Raw genomic sequence first — 21046 nt, forward strand, 5'->3', positions numbered from 1 at the left:
ATGCATATTGATTAATATCGCTCTTAGAGAATCGACAGAATAGAAGTTATCATATTTAAAAGTTTCATGCTGTTGTATGCTTAGTTGGCAGGACACAAGGACCACAATGGAATGGAATTCATATGTTATAAGGGTCTGGAGTTGTCTGAGCTTCAAATAGGGGTGGCTGTACAAAATACAGTACAATACATACATCTTGATTTATATAAAGCTTTAACAGCTGAAGCTCTAACAAAGCGCTAACATGGGCAGAAGGAAAAACATTGCCAGAGGTCTGACCAGTGATTTAGCGGCACCCATCGGAGGAAAAACCAAACCCGAACAAATTAGGAAATGGCGCTTTGCGTCATGCTTTTCAATTCCCGAATAAATTCGGGAATGGCAACGAATGAGTTAACATTTGGGGGGCCTCATTCGAAACTTTTGGCCGTTAATCGAACAATCGTACTAACAACATAAATGAAACTTTGATCTAAAGGCTCACGCGTCATTTAAAGTGACGCATCTCGTTTTGCAATTCCCATCGAGATGACAGCAGTCGAATTTCAACATTAGATTATTTGAAATGGTGAAAATAAAATCTTTTTTTTTTAACACCCGTGAGTAGCATTTCCACATGCTGATTGGGCAGCGCCGCTACCAAGCAATATAGTCATCGTAATGATGGGAATCAAGTTAGACATTTTGGGGCGTATGTGTTTGCTTTGCCACATACGCAATAGGTTGGTTGCTTGGCAACCTGGTGAATTCTCATTTTGTACTGTCTCCGAAACATTCTGTGATGAGCACGATATTTTCTGGTTAAATTGCTTGCACCTAATTCTTGGGGGGAAAAAGGGGGGAAATTAAACTCCTTCAAACGTGCCCTATATTTTTTTTTCTTTTTTGGTGGTGTCCTGAAACCTAAATTCCACCAGAGGGATTTCCCTGCTCACAAGGGAAGTGCCAAAGCTGACATTTGGAGCACAAGGAGCCGTCTGTGGCTCGTCTTCCTAATGACAGGTTTTCCTCCAAATTCAGACACCAGAGCCTCCATTAGCATATAGTCCCATGGTAGTCCTTTGCTTTTAGTTTCCGTTATCACTTCACGCATCTTTGCCTGTTCTGATGTGTTGCGCTGCCGTAACAAGCCTGTCTACCTTGCGGTCCTGTCAAACAAGGCTTACAGTGTCTCAGTGGACCACCTGCACTGTCCCATGATTGCCCGGTTGGCTTCTGCAGCCCACAGGGGAGTCAGTTGACATGCGAGAGGGCGCATTACCACACACGCGCATGCATTATTGTGAGCCAAAACCCCTCGCCGCCGCCGGTTACAAGAGCTTATAAATAAAATCGACTTTGGACTGATAAGATGAGAAGATAAAGGCTCTGTACATTTTGCTCTTGCTAGAGGATTCTATCTGTCTGGCATACTGTCCGGAGTTGATTTGTTTATGCGCAGCCGACTTCCGCAGTTATTTAATGATGGACGCGTCTGCAGCAAGCAAGATTGCATCATTGAAGTACAGACCATCCCCAGCTTACAAACATTCGAGTTACGAAAAACGGTACATAGGAACATTTTTGCCTGTATGTTCGGCCAGAGATGCTGTAAGTTGGATTTTATATTGCATGCCCTTTTCCGGCAGAGCTCGCTTGCGATTGGCTGCGTACTGTGCTTCACGTGCACATATACACATTGGAGGTTTCAAGGGCTGGATGTTTACGCTATCCAATCATGTTGAAGTGTCGCCAACGTGTTCAGGCCCCCATCCGACAAGCTCACTTACGATTGGCTTCATAAAGTATATGGGTCAGGAGGAAATCCCTCTTCCCAGTTGACGCTCCAGGAGGATGTGATGCATAACAAAAAGTAATGGCTGCTAGCGCATAATTCAGTAATGACATGCTTGCAGCTTCAGCAATGGCTGACTGAAGGCCCAAGGATAATGTTGTCGTACTACAGTCGGTGCAAATTTATTTGACTTAAACATACATTTCATACAAAATATAGCAAAGAAGCGACTTGAGAACAAATTCACCTTATGAACGACCGCTCAGAACGTATCTCGTTTGTAAAGTGGGGAGCGTCTGTATTTCAGTTGTGTCTAAATACGCCGCATTAGCAAAAGTCCGATTTGATAATTTTTTTTAACCCAGACAGCCCGACTCCATCCTCAAAATGTCCGATTTTTATTTTTAAACAATTCCATGACACACACATCCCAATTGTGCACACCTTGAACACCCCTTGTCCCCTTAGGACCAATTTCATCCGAAACTACAGACGCTCCCCTACTGACAAACATTCGAGTTACGAACAACGGTGCATACGAATATTTTTGTAGTAACATATGTAATATTCTCTCCAGTTCTACATGTGCATATCTTTATGGAGCATATATTTTATGAAATGTTTATTTTTCAGTATAAACCACTACAGGCTACTTATATAAAACTTAAGCATACTTATATAACCCTTAAACATAAATACAGTAAAGTCTCGTTATATCGATATTCAAGGGAGTCCAAAAAATAGCGATATAACCGGGACTATCGATATATCCGACCCTGTTTGCATGTAATTTTCTCCGTGTGTGCATAGAAATAGTATCGATATAACCAGGACTATCGATATATCCGATATCGATATAACGAGACTTTACTGTACCATACAAAATATAGCACTGAAGCAATTTACAAACAAATTCACCTTACGAACGACTGTTCGGAACGTATCTTCTTCGTAATTTGGTGTATCTATGTAAAAGTGTATCTATCCTCTAAAATAAGGGAATTGACAGAAAACATTGAAAAAGGCTCACAACAATTCACTACTTCAACCTGAACATCTTTTTTCCCATTTGTTATTTTAAGCCATTATGTTGCTGTGCCGATGACCATTTTGTGTTTGGAAGGCTTTTACTGAGAGAGTTGCTTATTCTGTAGCCACAAAGGTACACACGTCTTCTTGTGCCGGTCCCAAGCCTGGAAAAATACAGAGGGTTGTGTCAGGAAGGGCATCCGACGTAAAAACTTGGCCAAAACAAACATGCAGATCAAACCTCTAAAGATGGAGGACACTGATTTGCTGTGGCGACCCCGTCAAGGGAAAAGCCGAAAGGAAAAGAAGAAGGAGACTAAAAATAGTTACTGCTACAGCTGTTGCATTTAGATTAGCCTTTATTAGTTCACAGTGGAGAATTTTACATTTAATCTCATGATGTAGCTGCTTTTGCATTGACATCTTGGTTACTCTGCATTTAAGCTGCGTCACGAAATGAGAATCCAAATACAATCATTGTTTTTTTCTCCCTTGTCTCACCCCGAATTGATTCCCTTTTCATTTTCTGTCCGCCTGTAGTTTGCTGTGAACATGTTTCGAACACTGCCTCCTTCCTCCAATCCCACGGGAGCCGAATTTGATCCCGAGGAGGATGAGCCGACACTTGAAGCGGCGTGGCCACACCTCCAGGTTGTTACTCTTTTCATTGATGACAGCATCACGGGTTCACTCACTTTGTTGCCAACAGTAATCATCTGTTCTGTTTGCAAGAACGCGCCACACTTCAGTATGTTGCGCAAAAAAAAATACAAATGTTAGCTTTTAATTAGAATAATGCCCAAACCGAAAAGATGCGGTTAATGTTCATGAGCACATGACATCACACATCCAGTATTTGACTCAATTCTGCCTCTTTTGTTTCTGTTGCAGCTCGTCTATGAATTTTTCCTTAGGTTTTTAGAATCGCCCGACTTTCAGCCCAACATAGCAAAGAAATACATCGACCAGAAATTTGTTATGCAGGTAAAACGAGTAGAAGCTTTTGGATTGGATTTGATTAGCCTTTATTCATTTCACATCAGCAAAGTGATGAAAGTGCAAGGAAAGGAAGAAGTAGAAAAACAATATGCAGGAGCTGCTGTAATGGCAGCCGCTCTTGCGGTGCCATCTTGAAGTCAAAAACAACAACTGAACTAAATAACAAATAATGTGAGACAACAGAAAAGACACAGACAGTCATTCAATGTTAAGCACTTTCCGCACCCTCTCTGTGGTATGAAAAAGGTGAGTATCAAAGCGTCCTTTTCGCCAGTGGATCAGGGACGTCATGGTGGAATGTGCACATTTGCTACAAGCTAAATGTTGAAACCAAGCATGAAGCTGTAGCACCCATTGACAAAAAGAGATTGTCTCACATCTCCTGTCCCACGTAAATCCACTTCAATTCCAAGCCGCAACAGTTCCACAAACGCATCAGCGCTCTTTTGTTGGTTCCGAAAAACGACTTGACACCAGGATAGGGTAATCATTCAGTTCCAATCAGTTCAACGAATGAAATGTAAATGTATCCACTGCGAGACTAATAAAGGCAAGTCCAATCCAAAACCTCCTCCCTCCAAAAACTTATTTTCAAGGTTATTTAAGATTCTGCAATCTTCATGTAACGTGTGTCTTTTCTCTTACAATCGAAGCTTCTAGAACTATTTGACAGCGAAGATCCAAGAGAGCGCGACTTCCTCAAAACGACTCTTCACAGGATCTACGGGAAGTTCCTCGGCCTGAGAGCCTACATCAGAAAACAGATTAATAATATTTTCTATAGGTGGGTGCTGGTTGTCTTTTTTTCCAACTTATGGACAATAAGTTAAGACTTTACACATAAGCGGATACTGTGTTTCCTCTGTTTCCTCAAATAGTGGCCTCCATTGTCCCCGTTTACATATAGTAAAAAATTTGGAAAACAGGTGGTCACCACGATACGTCTAAAGTACTCAAACATGCATCGCCTTCACAGCAGATGTTGCATCTGTAAAGCAAATCTGTTTCAATATTATTGTATGCATTGTTCACCGTTCATGGAACAAAATCTGCAATTTTATCGTTGAAATGTTGACAGCCAAAACACAGTAGGACAAATCGACTGCAGTTGAGTATATGAATGACACCCCACTCCCCCCGCCACTATATGAGGTAACGAGATGCGCAGTGCCGCAATATAAATAAATGAATAATACTTTCTTGTATTTTCAGGTTTATCTATGAGACAGAACATCACAATGGCATCGCTGAACTACTGGAAATACTTGGAAGGTTTGCTTCGTTATTTTTTCCTCGCTAGATCACAACATTCACCACACCCGCACAGTCAACTGTAATTCACGACAAAAGACCTACCGTATTTTCATCCAAAATTGGTCATTTTCTTTAAAAGATGACCCTGCGCTTTATAATCCGGCATGCCTTATATGTGAATCAATAATGAGGCGCAACAGTTGAAAGAAATCTGATATGAAGTCTATGAATAAAGTTTGACTGATCTGGGTAAGAAAAAAAACTTTATTAGTTCTTTCAAAGGGGAAATTTGCAAATTTGAAGAGGTCGGGGGTAGAATGGAGAAAACAGAATCGCATGCACCAAAATAAATGGCTCTCAAAAAGAACTGTACACAGGATAAAATATAAAATCGAGATATAAGCATGTGAAGGTTGTGTTATTTACAATATGTATCAATCCAGATTTTCACGTGTTTATTCAACATCTGACTAGCACCTTCTAATGGATGCATAACGTAACCCCAGCCTCGACTGTAGTGCCTTATAATTATACAGGTTGAGCGCCCCCCCCCCCCCCCCCCCCCCCCCCGAAAAAATGGGCCCCAACTCTAATTAGGCCCCGTTTCTTAGTTTTTTTCTCCACCTGAATTGAAACCAAAGAAAAAAAATCTTGGGGGCTTAGGTCGGGGCTATGCGGTGCCTACTCAAAATCAGTCTTGAGGCTGATCACTCAGTCTCTTTTCTCATTCAGCCAATCTCGGGACATGTTTTGATGCTATTTTAAGGACAGAGTCTATGCAGGGAAAGCCAAAACCGTCACGGAACTCAAGAAAGCCAATCAAGGAGGAAATGAGAGCCATTACCAATTCAGTCTCCAAGGACAACTTTGTGTTGCACCTCAAGAAATGCACGGAGCTAAATGGAGGCCATCTAGAACATATGCTGTAGAACGGAGAAAAAAGGCCAAAGACCCAAGTGTTTTGATGTGATGTTTTGAATATAATAAACTACTGATGGCCAAAGTTTCATTTCATTCAGACAAAACACGAAGAAACGGGGCCTAATTAGAGTTGGGGTGCGTTTTTTTTTGTATGTATATGGAAAATGCTTTAAAATACACCAATTCATTGAAGATATGCTTCATAATCCAGTGCGCCTTATAGTGCGGAAAATACAGTACTATATCTTCTATGTGTGATACCCCGCCACCATGCTAAATATCCACCTATTTCTTTGTGGGATCTTATCCCAGTTGACTTTGGGAGGTCTGTATGGGGCGGGCACAATAGAATGTCCAATCACAAGGCACATCTAGTCAGGCGACAATTATCGCACATTTAGTTGCATCATTCTAAACGACAGGTCTTAACGAGTTACTTTGCTTGTTTCGTAGCATTATCAATGGGTTTGCCTTACCTCTAAAAGAAGAGCACAAGATTTTCCTGTTGAAGGTTTTATTACCTCTACACAAAGTCAAGTCACTCAGTGTCTACCATCCACAGGTACGGTGTGTTTGTCTGTTTACTCAATTGGACTTTGTAGTAGCGAAAGTGATCGTCGAGTTGTGATTGTCTTGCTTGGTTGAATGCTGCACTGAAAACAAAGCAAAGGCGCTGCAGATGTTAAAATATTAAAAATCAAACTTTTGTCTTTTGTAGCTGGCTTACTGTGTGGTGCAGTTTTTGGAAAAAGACAGCACTCTAACTGAGCCGGTATGTTGACGTCATGTCTTGTTGTCGCATTGTTTTAAACTAGCGGTCCCCAACCTTTTTTTGCCCCTTTAAGGGGATTCTGATTAAGTGTGTCAGATAAATAAACCAAAATTAATGTACGACCTGCATGAAAACGATGGTGTTTGAGAAACATAATCATAAATCATGAAATCATAACGTCGTATTTCGCCGTAACACTCTGAGTGCCATGCTAACGTTTAAAAGTGCCTTCAAAATAAGATAAAGTGCATGAAATATACAACTCGTCATCATTGCATATTATGGAGAGGAGGTTTAGTGCGGGAGATAAATCCGTATTTGAAGTCGGACCTCGGATACTGTCGATTCAAAGTAGCATTCTTTTTCTCTAAAGTCATAGGCTCCTCTTCTGTCTCGTGGCTGGACCTTTTCCTCTTCCCAAAGAAACTTTCCAAAGACATATTTGTAATCATTTTGCTCGCTCCTTGATTTAATTTTACCGGTAGCCTATCATGTGAGCAAAAAGTGCACGTTGACCTGCATCGATTGACATATTACAGATGGAAGTAACAGATATTCTGGCTAATTTTTCAAAATAAAACATTTTAGATTCCCCAAAAATAAAATAGAAGTAATGTAACACGAATCGATATCGCTTTGTCTTAAACGGCCGCTTCCGAACATCTCTACCACCCCCACCCACTCGACCCTGCAGGTGGTCATGGCTCTCCTCAAGTACTGGCCCAAAACTCACAGTCCCAAGGAGGTGATGTTCCTCAATGAACTAGAAGAGATTCTGGACGTCATCGAGCCATCCGAGTTTGTTAAGGTGCAGGAGCCTCTCTTCCGGCAACTGGCCAAATGCGTATCCAGCCCGCATTTCCAGGTAATGTACACACCATACGCGCATCCCGGAAAATCCATTCATTAAGTCAAGGCACCTCTTGCTGAGCTGAACCGTCTACTCTCTAGGTGGCAGAGCGAGCGCTGTACTACTGGAATAACGAGTACATCATGAGTCTGATCAGCGACAACGCGGCCAAGATTCTCCCAATTATGTTTCCCGCTCTGTACCGCAACTCCAAGACCCACTGGAACAAGTGAGAAGCATCACCTATGCTAGCGCCCCCTCAACGCCCATAGGAAACAATGCGTCGTCAATCGTCACGCGGTGAATGCTAGGAATGTCACATTTTAGTTTTATTCATTTTATTTTACAGAACAGGTCAGGGTGTAATTCTAGCAAATCAAATTGCTAGAATATAGCATTCGTCTTTATGTACCGTAATTTCTGGACGACAGAGCGCACCTGATTATTGGCTTCACCCAGTACATTTTTAAAGGGAGAAACATTTTATACATACATAAACTGCACCTGTCTATAAACCGCATGTGCCCAAATTGAAACATGACATATTTATAAAGAAAGACGCTATACAGAAAAAAATTAAGAATATACCTTCACTTTTCTTTCAAAACACTGACTGTTACGCAGCAGCAACACAAGCATTACGGTAGCAACACAGCCCGTTACGCAGCTTTGTTACGCTGAATTGAATGTTTATGTAGTCCTAAAACTCAATATTCTGTGAGTCCTGCAATTTCAGTGAAAATGACAAAAACCCTGGCACTGGAGTGGCCACATTTTTGCACATCGTCTGTCAGTGAAATACCGTATTTTATCCATTATAAGGCGCACCTAAAACCCTTCATTTTTTTTCTAAAGCTGAGCATGCGCCTTAAAATGCGGTGCATCCTATGTATGGGAAAAGTTTAAAAATATGTCATTCACGGAAGGTGCGCCTTACAATCGGCGCACATTATAGTCCTGAAAATACGGTAACCTAATACGTTTCTAGTGCACATGGCCAAATACAAAATCAACTCAATGGCCATCTCGACGGTCACTATTAAGTCCTCAATTGTCGCGTTTGTCCGCAGGACCATCCACGGTCTCATCTACAACGCTCTGAAGCTGTTCATGGAGATGAATCAGAAGCTCTTTGATGACTGCACGCAGCAATTTCGAGCCGAGAAAAACAAGTAAGGCCACATTGCTCTTTGCCTCCTCGTTCTTCGAGGTCCTTTTGAGTTAGGAACCGGTGATGTCATCATAACCTTGAAAACGTTTGACCCGATAGGGAGAAGGCCAAGTCAAAGGAGCGCGAAGAAGCGTGGATCAAGATTGAGAACCTCGCCAAATCGAATCCACAGGTGAGTGACGTGTCCTCGCCATGATTTGAAGGCTGTTTCACGCCGCACTTGATCGGGTCCCAAACATGAACGAGAGCCAACCCGCCCATACTCGCAGCCTGCAGGGAAGCAACAAGGAAACTTTTCATGCTGCTTGCGACATGTCGACCACATTTCACTATTGTCCAGAAGCTCACTACACCAAATGGCAAACTGAAATCTGGCAGGCCCTCTCCAGCAGGGTGCGTCTCATCTCTCAACACTGTGACGTCGCTCTTGAGTTGAAGTTTTTTTTTTTTAACTTGAGGCTTGTCGCTGGGAACAGCCTCCTTGCGCATTTGCCACAACGCACCACGGCATCTGGCCCTTGCGCCGATGCAATCCATACACAATGAATGTTGGCAAAGTGCAATCCGAGACTGCTTCCGGTACATGGTCTGGATTTTCAAAATAAAAGTCACATTGAGGAGAGAGGCATTAACAATTTTTTTTGTTGCTATGGTTACAGTTGTCAAGGTTTTAGAGATAAATAAAAAGTCGTTTCAACAGAAACTGGAAAGGCCTCGTTGACATGTAAAAACCTTTAATTTCTATATTTTGGATAATACATCCTAATTCATATAGCGCGTTCACAAAAGTTGCAACTGGAACAAAGTGCTTCACACAGTAGTCAACACAAAGTCAAATAATAAACAGGGACATAAAAACATAGACAGTTGTGCAATCTTATATAGCAATAAATAGTATTTGTTTATATCACAGTAGCTTCTGTTTAAATATTGTATTTTCCAGTGTCTAAGGTGCACCGGAGTATAAGGCACACCCCCAATGAATGGTGTATTTTCAAACTTTTTCCAGATATAAAGCGGACTGGCATATAAGGCGCACAATCAATGAATGATAAATGTTTTCCGAATATAATAGACGAATATATAAAACGTTTCCAAATATAAGGCCCACCACGTTATAAGGCGTTACAGTAGAGGCTGGGGTTACGCACTACAGTCGGTGGCTGCTGACAGTAGTTGCAAGACCTGTTGTAGCTCAATATTACTTCACATATAAGGTGCACCTGCGTATAAGGCGCAGTCTCATCTTTTGAAGACAATCAAGCCTTTTGGGTGCGCCTTATACACTGGAAAATACTGTACATATTAGGTATCACCTCAAAAAAAATGACTAGCCATATATTCCACTCGCTTTAGAAGTTACCACAGCGACACGTTTGTGACAAACGCTTGAGTAGATCACAAGAGTCCTCCTGGGTGTATACGAGCCCAGGTGCTTACTTGGTCCCTTTAAACTAAGTTGCTATTACAGATGCTCCCCAATTTACGAACATTCAAGTTACGAACAACGCTTCATACTCTGTATGTACGTATCTTTATGGAGCATATATTTTATTAAATATTATATATTATTATATATAATATTATATATATATATATATATATATATTAAATATTTTATTAAATGTTTATTTTTTTTTTTTTTATACACCCAAAAAAGGCAGAAAATGACGACAAAGCTCCGTGTGGAAATGGGCTCAAAATTTTTGTCACAACACACAAGGATTCACCATCGCGTTATTTATGTGTTTTCCTTCTAATTTCGCCATCAACACGAAGTTTTCAGACCAAACAAAGTGATTTTACAAATTATGGACTCAACTTGTCCGGAGGTGTCGGTTGTTCTTTAAACATACTTACATAAACCTTAAACATTCTTGTATAAGCCTTAAACATACATTCCATACCATATATAGCAATGAAGCAACTTACGAACAAATTCAGCTTACGAACGACCATTCGGAACATATCTCATTCGTAAGTTGGGGAGCGTCTGTTTATACTTACTTCCAAAACCGGATACATTTCCAAAATGAGGGTCGCAAAATGAATCTTGGGAGTTTGTGCACAACTTGGTGATTATTCATTCTTCTCCGCATGCACATTCAACATCTTTTCTCCACCCCCACCCCCTTTACCTTTATTTTGTTTTGTTGTTGTCACCCCTACCCTCCTTCTTTTGGACTCAGTTCTCTGTGCTTGTTGATCCCTCTGACTTCAATAGTCCAGTAGCAATGGAGATGGATGTTCCTTTGATTGAAGATGTTCAGAGGTTAAAAAAGACAGTTGAGGAAGGCGCGACTCAGGTAAACCTGGCTTCTCTCTGTCTTGATTCATCTGTCCCCTGTTAAACTCTTTTCATTTTTACCCACCCACCTCCCACACACCAAGACATGTGCTCTGTGGAAATGTATTGATTTTACTTAGGTAAATTTTTAAAACGGATCCAAAGGATTTCTTGTATACAGACACTCCCCGACTTATGAACTTTCGAGTTACAAACAACAGTACATAAGAACATTTTTGCGGATATGCCGAAAAATGTTTGGACGGAGAGGCTGTAAGTTAGATTTTGCTTGCGATAGGCTGCATACTGTGCTTCACGCACACAAACACATTGAAGGTATCAAGGGCTGGATGTTGATGCGACGGACACCAAGGCTGACCAGTCAGCGCCCGGCCGGCTATGCTGAAGTGTTGGCAATGAGTTCGGGCCTCGATCCGCTGAGCTTGCTTACGATTGGCTGCGTAGTGAATGTGGACAGGGAGGAAATCCCTTTTCCCAATTGACGCTCCAGGAGGACGTGATGACTAACAAAAAGTAATGGCTGTTGGCAAGTCAATCAATAATTGCATGTCAGTAGCTTCAGTAATGGCTTACTGAACACTTCAAGGACAACCGACGTCACTTTTTTGTTTCCTAACTGACATCAGAAAAACGTTTATAGCATCTAAAATACCCAAAACACGCAGTATGATATTTTTACTCAAATGCAAAACACCAATAAAAATGACTTATTGTCTAAAAAGTACTTCAAGACGTCTTGCCTTGACGTCGGTTGTCCTTTAAAGGACAACCGACGTCTCCGGACAAGTTGTGTCCATAATTTGTAAAATCACTTCAAATGACTTCTACTGAGCGTATTTTCCAAACATCCCACGGCATATAGCGATTTTACGTTTTAAGACTCGTGCTGAATATTCAGGAAGTCTTGTTTTCGAGTTCATGACGATGCCTGACGTGATGCCTGGAACGCCCCTGACCGAGAAAGCGACACACAATGCATTTCGGGTACTTTGTTCGGTCTGAAAACTGCGTGTTGATCTGTGTTGATGGCGAAATTAGAAGGAAAACACAGACATAACGCGAGGGTGAATCGTTGTGTGTTGCACCAAGACTACTATTTGATACTAGTTGACACAAATTCCCAGCAGGCAAATCAGCCCATTTCCAACGGAGATTGGGCACCATCTTGTCCATTTTCTGGGACGCTACATTGGAGTCCTGATGGCTCGAATTGATACGGGCGGACTTCTTTAATCGATTGCAAGCATTTATGCTTTCCTCTTCAGAACTATTTGAATCATATTCATAACTGGATGAGTAACAAGAAAGCATCTTCTCCAAATCTGAAGCCGTTGTTTTGATTCTAGAACAAGGCAAGACGTCCTGGCGTGACGTCACGAACAAGGGGGCGGGGCATTCTGAAACTCGGCATCTCCGCGGTCATTTTGAAGTAGTTTTGGGACACTTTAACTCATTTTTATTTTCATTTTGCATTTGACTAAAAATATCAGCCTGCTTTGTGTTTTGGGTATTTTAGATGCTAGAAAACGTTTTTCTGATGTTAGTTAGGTAACAAAAAAATGCTGTTGGTTGTCCTTTAAGGATCTACGTCGTCGTACTACAGTCGGTGTGAATTTATTTTACAGCGGTTAGAGCGTCAGTGTTTTATACTTCCCCGTTCAGTGTTTTACTTAAACATACATTCCATACATCATATATCACTGAAGCAACTTATGAACAAATTCCACCTTATGATCAAATTCACCTTATGAACAAATTCACCTTATGAACAAATTCACCTTTCGAATGGCCGCTCAGAACGTATCTCGTTTGTAAGTTGGGGAGTGTCTGTTTATACAAGTGCATCAAATATGGCCGTGTCTGAATTTGGCCCTTTTTCATAGTCTGGTGACACTAAAAATTGATTGAAACCTTTTATGGTTATCCCAATTTTCAATTTTGAGTGTTTCCTTGAGGGCATTTGAATCGATCAATGCCTGAACTGTTCAGAGAGTGTTTTGTGTGTAAATTCAGTCGGGTTGGGTGAGTCCTGTTTGCTACTTTCCCCACTGGTAGAGTACTTCCTGGGTTCTGATTGCCTCAGTTCGAGCTGATGGGACTCCGCTGTGTCGCGTTAAGATTACGCAGACAAATTAGCAGAAGGAGACGTTGAGTATAAAACAGTTTTTGAACTGGCCCAAAACCCTAAATATACACGTCACAGTGAACAGAGGGTCCGAAAGTTGCTATTTGTGCTCACAAATCTCAAAGAGATTTTCCTCTCCGTCAAATCAATGTCACCTTTACCAGGACTGCGTTTGCCGCAGTCTTCTCATTTGACTAAATGGAGGATCAGAAGACTCAATCAATCAAACGTTGTCTCCGTGTCACAGCTGCAGCACGGCCAGTGGAAGGATCGGCCCATGATGCGGCGCAAGTCTGAGTTGCCTCAGGACATCTACACCACAAAAGCCTTGGAGACCCACCGCAGAGCTGAAGACATGTTGACCACCCGCGATGGACTTTAGATCCAGTCACCTAACTGCCCCACATACACGGCCATGGACACATCTAACCCCTCCCCTCCCTTTTTTTTTTTACCTCCATGTCCTCGGTTGTCGTCCATTCCGGCTGACTCTTTGAGTGCAGCACATTGGGCTTGTCACCAGTACAGAAGTTGTGTTTTCACGTTCCTCCGATTTCTGCTTTCTCAGGTTTTTTTTTTTTTTTTTTTTTTTTTTTTTTTTTTTTTTTTTTTTTTTTTTTTTGGGGGGGGGGGGGGGGGCGGTTGGGGAAAAGGACGTCCATCTGTGTCCATGTGTCTTTTAGCCCATGGAGTTGTTTCCGTGTCATCTGACTTGTTCCACCCAACCGCTCTGTCGCTATAACCTAGAAACAAAACAACTCATGACAATGGCGACAGTTCTCATATTCTTTCTGGGGATGCGGAGAGCTGCACGAGAGTCATGGATTTTTTTTTTTGTTCTCCAAAGCACGGAAGACAAAGATCAAGACGATGTTTTCCTGTCGTCAATTTTTCCGTTTCTTGTCTTTTAAATGGACATCTTGCCAGTGCCAAGACTGTAGTGTGTTGTTAATCTCAGATTTAAACAGGGGCACTTGCTTTTGGTCTTTAGTGTATTTTCCCCCCCGTTGTTCATTTTTAGTGTAGCACACTTAACGACCAAACTCAGGCCTGTCAGTCGCCTTGCAATGTCCAGCGAAGAAAGATGACGTTATCCTGTGGACATCTGTCACTTTCTTTTTTTTTTTTTTTTTTTTAATGTGCCATTTGCCTCTTTTATGTATGCTTGCTTCCTTGCGTTCACAAGCAAAGTTTGAAAACCAAACGGCTCTCGTGCCCTCTCACTTCACATAATGGTACTGTTGAATGTGACATCAGATCTCTATAAGCTTGGATATGATTTTAAAAGATTAATATACAGAATTGATTGGTATCAAGCTCCTAATTTATTATTAAAATCAAACTAGTTAACATAGCTAGGCACTTAATACAAAAATAGAAATACCCAAAAATCCCTAAGTCAACCATGTTTGGTGTACCAATGTCGGTCCATCAGAAAACGAGTACTTCCTGTTTCGACTAACGCATCAAGCTTATTCTGATTTCATATTCGCTGTGCTAGTTGTCCCGTCCCTTGCAGGTGAACTAGTTTGGCCACCTCAGCCCCCCCGCCCCCTCCCAAAAAAAAAACAGCCAGTGTCACACAGATGCGGAGCAGTGAACTGACATCGTGACTTGGCTCGTTTTACTGTACTAATACTGTATTTGCTTGAATGCAAAAAGTTGTAAATTCAAAAAGTACCATGTTAAACATGTATCTTTTACTCCGGAGGAATGCCATTCAACCAAACTTAATTTCTTGTTTTAAAAAAATAATAACCCATGCTTGCTGGGACATGATCTTTTATGGGTTTTATCAGTTATTTTTAGTGCAACACAAAAAGGTTCTTTGGATATTGAGATGAATAAAAATTTATTGGGTGGCTTGTCTTTTCGCAGATCTTTTCATTCTAACATTTTATTTCTGAAACATAACTTAAGTGTCCTTTTGTATGTGACCTGTACTATATGATTCATTTAATATTGTATATATGATTTACCTTGTTTCATGTAGTGTTATATATCTAGATGAATTTTGTACAAATTTGTCCTGTACAGAATAAAACCTCCATAGCAAGTGAAAACGTAAATCTGGCACACATTTTATTTTATTCCGACTGGCTCTCATTTTGCTTAAGAGGATGCTTTTGAAGAGTGTGTGTGCATATTTTCAATGTTAAATCCATGTTCATGTGTTCCAATCACTGTCTAGGAGTGTACAACGATATGAAATGAATAAAGACCGAATTTGAATATATATTTTTAACCATGCATCCATGTTTGCTTTACTTAACTGGAACATAATATGCCTCATCTTCCAGAATACACCGAACAGTTTTGACATAAACATTGATCATTGTAATGACCACTTCCGAGCACAAGGGGGCGCCATTGCTTTTGGATAGTACGGTAAACTGGTCCACACAATGTTCAGTAACATTTCATATCCGTTAACAAGTTTTTCAAACTTAGCTAATATATAAAAAAGTTGTGTAAAAATGTCTCGGAAGTAAACCGCTGTAAATTGTTCTCAGTGTTGGGATGCTATTGAGCCTCGTTTGGAGTTCGAACGTTGTCTGTGTAAGTTTTATGGTTGTTTCCCTGGTCACTCTGCATGGCATCCATCGATGCGTTCAGTGTTGTCAGTGAATATGAATGTTAAATTGAAAGGTCTAAATGTGCGAAAATGTTCAGGGTTAAACTTCCTTCTCCACAAAGTCAGCCCAGATAGGCTCCATCTCCGACATGAGGACCAGTATGATGATTGGTAGAAAATGGATACGAGGCTGTAAAAAGATAATTGAACTTGCCAGCACAGTTTTTGATTTGGGGGGAATGTCAGTGTCATTTATTTGACTGTCATCGCTGGACTGCTCGGGGGGGATGGATTATGCCTTTTTGCGCCTGCAATGGGCAGAATTTTCAGTCTGTGGCTGGATGGATGCATGGCTTGAGAAGCCCGTGATGATAAAAAGGGAGCATCAATGCAGAGCGCTGATGTGTCAAGTGGAATTGTCGCTGCTTGGAATTGAAGGGGATTTACGTGGGAGAGTCGATGTGAGGCAATTTTTTTTTTCGTCACTGGATTCTACAGCTTCATGTTTGCTTTCAACATTTAGCTTGTAGCAGACGTGCACATTTCACTATGATATCCCTTATCCACTGGTGAAATGGACGCTTTGTTTCTCTCCTGTTTCCGTGAGAACTGCTTCATACAGCAAAGTGCTTAAGATTGAAATACTGTCTTTTGTGTTGTGTCTCATTATTTGTTGTTGAGTTTTATTTAGTTTTTTTTTAAGATGTCACCGCTTTACAGCAGGTCCTGTATTTTGTTTTTCTACTTCTTCCTTTCCTTCTTACTTTCATCACTTTTCTGCTGTCAAATATAAATGTCTCCACTGTGAGACTAATAAAGGCTACTACAATCCAATCCAAAAGTGGACGTGAAGTCAAAAATGTTCTTTGCAATAGTTGTATTTATTTATTTTTTTCCTTGGGACAGTGCACATTCCAAGAATTAACGGTGAAAATGCTTAGCATAAAATCTTACTATGCATCTGCCGTCATTAATAGAGCATATTCTCATTAATATTCATTTTGTCGACTAAGAATGAAGAAGAGCAATCCATCCGTCTTCAGCCGTCCAAGGAGGCTGACTTTTTATGCTGTAACGCCACCCGCTGTCAACTGAAATTCACATCAACGTACCCGCGGGCTTACATTGCGAACATCACTCCAACAAAATGGAACACTTTGACAGGAGAATCTTCATTCATTAAGCAATGTGTGCAATTTTTTGAAATCCCTCTGCGTCCTCTCTGCACTCTCCTCTATAACCCACGCTGCAGGTTTTCAATTGGGTTGAGGTCTGGGGAGTGATATGGTCACGTGAGAATTTTGAGGCTTATTTTTCAAATTATGCATTTCACAATTATTAAAACCTTTGAATTTCAAGTTATAACTGAGTAGTTGGAGAGGATTCACACATAATGGAATTTCATATTTTTGTAGTTTCATGCTAATGTAACTTTCTTACTACGTATTTTGTAATATACACCACTTCTTGCGTGTTGTTTTTATTTTTTTGATTTTCTGTAGTTGACATATACTTGTATAACAGTTGGCTGGATGAGCTTATCTCCCACTGCTGTGACTGTATTAAAATCTTCACGAGGGGGAACATCGCCGACGATTGCGGATCGGATGGCGGGGGCGTGATTTCAGGGGAAATTGGACATTTGGTGTTTCCCAAAGACGTTTTTGTCCTGAGATGACACAGATGTGACAGACGAGAAGACGAGATGTGACTTTAAAGCGATGTGTTTTAGTCGTTTCACGTAAAAAAAAAAAACAATAACAACAACAAAAGCTATTTTGTCCTCGGTTCACCTCCAGTGATCTAATTGGTGGACTAGCTTGATAATATTACAGTTTGGACATTTGGACGGTGTTTGTGAAATTAACTAATTGCAATTAATGTGAAGGATCAGATGCATATTTGTCTATATCGGCTGGTCACTGATGACTATTTTGACAATCAAAAATTCTGTCTATTTTTTTATTTTATTTTTATGAATTGATTAACTTTTTCACTGCTAGACGTGCAAAAATATGAGGGTGGCTATCCAAAATACAATGCAATACATACATATTGGTTTATATAGCGCTTTAACAACAGCTGAAGCTGGAATGAAGTGCCAACACAGAAAAAAAGGTGAATGCTGCCCCCTTATGGAACATTTCCAGAGGACACAGCCAGTGCTTTATCGGCACCCAAAAAAGAAAAACCAAAACCTGAACAAATTCGGGAATGGCGTTCTACGTCTTATTTTCAATTCCCGAATAAAGTTGTGAATGGCAGTGAATGAGTTAACAGTAGAATTTTACAGATTTATACTGGCCTGGGAGATATTACGCGATTCTCTGGCCACAGTGCGCCGCGTAGCATCCATTTTGGCTCAAGTGAGCCAAATATGGTTCCTTTGGTTTCAGCTCAAGGTACCCGAAAGAGGATGGATCAGTTGTTACCACATGAAGTTACCATGTACCATCCACTGGTGAAAAGGAGACTTTCATCCTCTCCTCTTTCACCTAGAACTGCTTTACATAATAAAGTGTTTGTCTTGTACTCAAACATCATAGAAAACAGTGGGGAAAGATTGCACAATTGTCCGTTTTTATGTTCCTGTTGTTTATAATTTTGCTTTGTGCTGACTATTATGTGAAGCGCTTTGTTACAGCTGCAGCTGTTGTGTAAGTGCTATATAAATTAGGATGTATTGTATTGTATTGTATTGTCTGTCTATATACACACTCACATTAGCGGTGTGAGTTTGTGTTACTTCCGGGTTGAGTGAACACTGACGCTAATGGCTACCGCTGCTCACCCGCAGAAAAAAAGTTCTTATCCCGTGACTGTAAAGTGTCCTTGACAGTTTTGAAAGGCGCTGAGAAATTGGATTGGATTGGATTGGATTGGATATGCCTTTATTAGTCTCACAGTGAAGAAATTTACATTTCACAGCAGCAAAGTGATGAAAGGAATGAAAGTAGAAAAACGAAATACATGAGCTGCTGGAAAGGCAGCCACTCTCGCGGCGCCGTCTTGAAGTCAAAAGAACAAAAAAAAACTAAATAACAAATAATATGACAGCATAGAGACAATATGACAAAACAAAGACACAGAGAGACATTCATTCTTCAGGACTTGCTGTACCCTCTTTGTGATGACACAGAATGATGAAACAGTTCTAGATGAAAGAGGAGAAGATCAAAGCGTCTTTCCACCAGTGGATCAGGGACATCATGGTGGAATGTGCATGTCAACTACAAGCTAAATGTTTAAAGCAAACACGCAGCTGTAGCATCCATTGACGAAAAGAGATTGAAATGAAATGTATAATTATGATGATGTCAGTGTTCCCTAAGATTAGAACTACAGTTTGATTTTAAAAAGCAGGCTCTTGGAAGACGTCTGCTTTAATGAGATTGCAAAGCATCTCCTCGCCCACGTCAATGAAGTTGTGTATCAGTGCCAAGCCGGCCTCACCTGCCCTTAACCTGCCTGGCTGGACATGAAGGTGACATGGAGCCAACAGAAAATGGCCGCCTGCCAGTGCGGATTTCCTAATTTGGTTACAATCCGAGTTGCAGACCAATGGCATGTACATGTATTCACCCTTCCACATTTGTGGACTTATGCCTGAAGCACCCCCCCCCCCCAAAAAAAAAATAAATAATCCTATCCTGAATTGGTGGAATTCATTAATTCTTTTTGGGTGATAGCCTGGGTACTCCCTAGACTGGTCGCCAGTCAGTCACATAAATAGACGAACTGCCATTGACATCAATGGAGATTTTGGAGTCTTTAATTAACCAAACATGTTTGTATTTGGAATGTGGAAGTAGGCCAGTGTACCCTGAAATGCATACCAAGTCCACCACTGAGGGAAGCAAGAAAAGTAGAATTGTGACGCACACCAGCTTTCAGTTTTTATGCTGTACCAACACAGCAATAAATAAATGAATAAATGACCTCGATTGACAACCGAATGTCTTCATCAATATTGAGCCACTCATTAGACTTGGAATGCAGACTAATTCATGACTACTAGAAAGAATACGTCTGTGTAAGCTATAATACCAGAGTCCGGCACCACCATGTCTGGACAGTAGGGATATATATATAGGGCCAAAACTACCAGTAAAACTTTAGTTCGCTGAAGAAGCATCTTGGATAAGAAGCGAGACGTCTGACACCTTCAAAGAAGTACAGATGACGGCTGAAGAAACCTTCTCATCGATACTAGAAAGAATACTAACTGGATATTTATGGCTGGTGCATTCTCAATACATTTCAGTCCACCGAAAAAAACACAAATACAAATAAAAATTCACAGAATTGATCTTTTATCTGATGGTAATGAGGAGGGGCAGGGGTTCTTTTTATTCAATCATAACACAACTCTGGGTTAAAAAAAAACTAGGAATCACTGCAAAATGATAAATTTCTCTGATTTTGTCACGAATAGTGAAAGTCGACTGTTGGTTTTGGTGTCCCTTTTGCCCCCTGCGGTGTCAAACAGTGATCCCTCGCTACTTCCTGGTTCACTTATCGCGGTTTCAGTACATCGTGATTTTTTTTTTTCAGGGGGCAAAAAAATGTTCAGAATAAAAAACAAAACAAATGACTCAGAGATTTTGTACATGGCTGTGTATCTTCTCAGCCTTCTGTCTTATCACGTGGGTATAATAATAATAATAATAATAATAATAATAATAATAATAATAATAATAATAACTCCAACAACAGCAACACAACAACAATAAAAATAACACAGATAATATAATAATAATAATAATAATAATAATAATAATAATAAAATATTTAATTTACAAGGGCCTTTCAAAGCACCCAAGGACGCCTTACAATTAAAAGAACAATCAACACCAGAACCATAAATCAGAAAAAAAAAATCAGAATCAGAAAACCTTTATTCGTCCCACAATGGGGAAATTTGCAGTCCACAGCAGCAAATAAAAATGTCAACTGTATACTGTGCAAATGTAAATGTGCAAAACCGTTTCATAAAAAGCTGTACATAGTGCAAGTATCAAGAAAGGCATATTGATATATTGCATCAACCCATATTTACAAGTGTCCATTTTTGTTGTTGTTTATTTTTGTTTTTTTTTTCCCACATGTGATCATTGAGAATTGCAAAGCCTGACAGCAGTCGGTAGGAATGAGCGGCGGTACCTCTCCTTGCAGCGAGGGTGTAATAGTCTCTGGCTGAAGACGCTACCCAGTGCTGTCAGGGTGGGCAGGAGTGGGTGGGAGGGGCTGTCCATCATAGCTTTTAGT

The 21046-nt window shown here is 40.6% G+C and overlaps 1 protein-coding gene across 3 annotated transcripts in view; it reads left to right on the forward strand.

Annotated features, from left to right (window-relative positions):
* The window catches only part of ppp2r5ca (protein phosphatase 2, regulatory subunit B', gamma a), a 29624-nt gene extending 15834 nt beyond the window's left edge, over positions 1 to 13790 (forward strand). For 2 of the 3 annotated variants that reach the window (XM_089004528.1, XM_089004526.1), the window contains 12 exons: positions 3344 to 3454; positions 3695 to 3787; positions 4456 to 4586; positions 5015 to 5074; positions 6431 to 6539; positions 6696 to 6749; positions 7444 to 7614; positions 7701 to 7828; positions 8670 to 8771; positions 8870 to 8942; positions 10960 to 11076; positions 13451 to 13790. In XM_089004528.1, coding sequence (XP_088860654.1) covers positions 3344 to 3454; positions 3695 to 3787; positions 4456 to 4586; positions 5015 to 5074; positions 6431 to 6539; positions 6696 to 6749; positions 7444 to 7614; positions 7701 to 7828; positions 8670 to 8771; positions 8870 to 8942; positions 10960 to 11076; positions 13451 to 13585 — 1284 coding nt within the window. In that variant the 3' untranslated portion in view covers positions 13586 to 13790. The remainder of the gene's footprint in view (positions 1 to 3343; positions 3455 to 3694; positions 3788 to 4455; positions 4587 to 5014; positions 5075 to 6430; positions 6540 to 6695; positions 6750 to 7443; positions 7615 to 7700; positions 7829 to 8669; positions 8772 to 8869; positions 8943 to 10959; positions 11077 to 13450) is intronic. The other variant, XM_089004527.1, reaches the window with a different exon arrangement.
* Positions 13791 to 21046: the final 7256 nt, after the last annotated feature.

This window comes from Hippocampus bargibanti, linkage group LG09 (genome assembly GCF_051943395.1).
Source record: "Hippocampus bargibanti isolate YZ-2025 linkage group LG09, ASM5194339v1, whole genome shotgun sequence".
NCBI lineage: Eukaryota > Metazoa > Chordata > Actinopteri > Syngnathiformes > Syngnathidae > Hippocampus > Hippocampus bargibanti.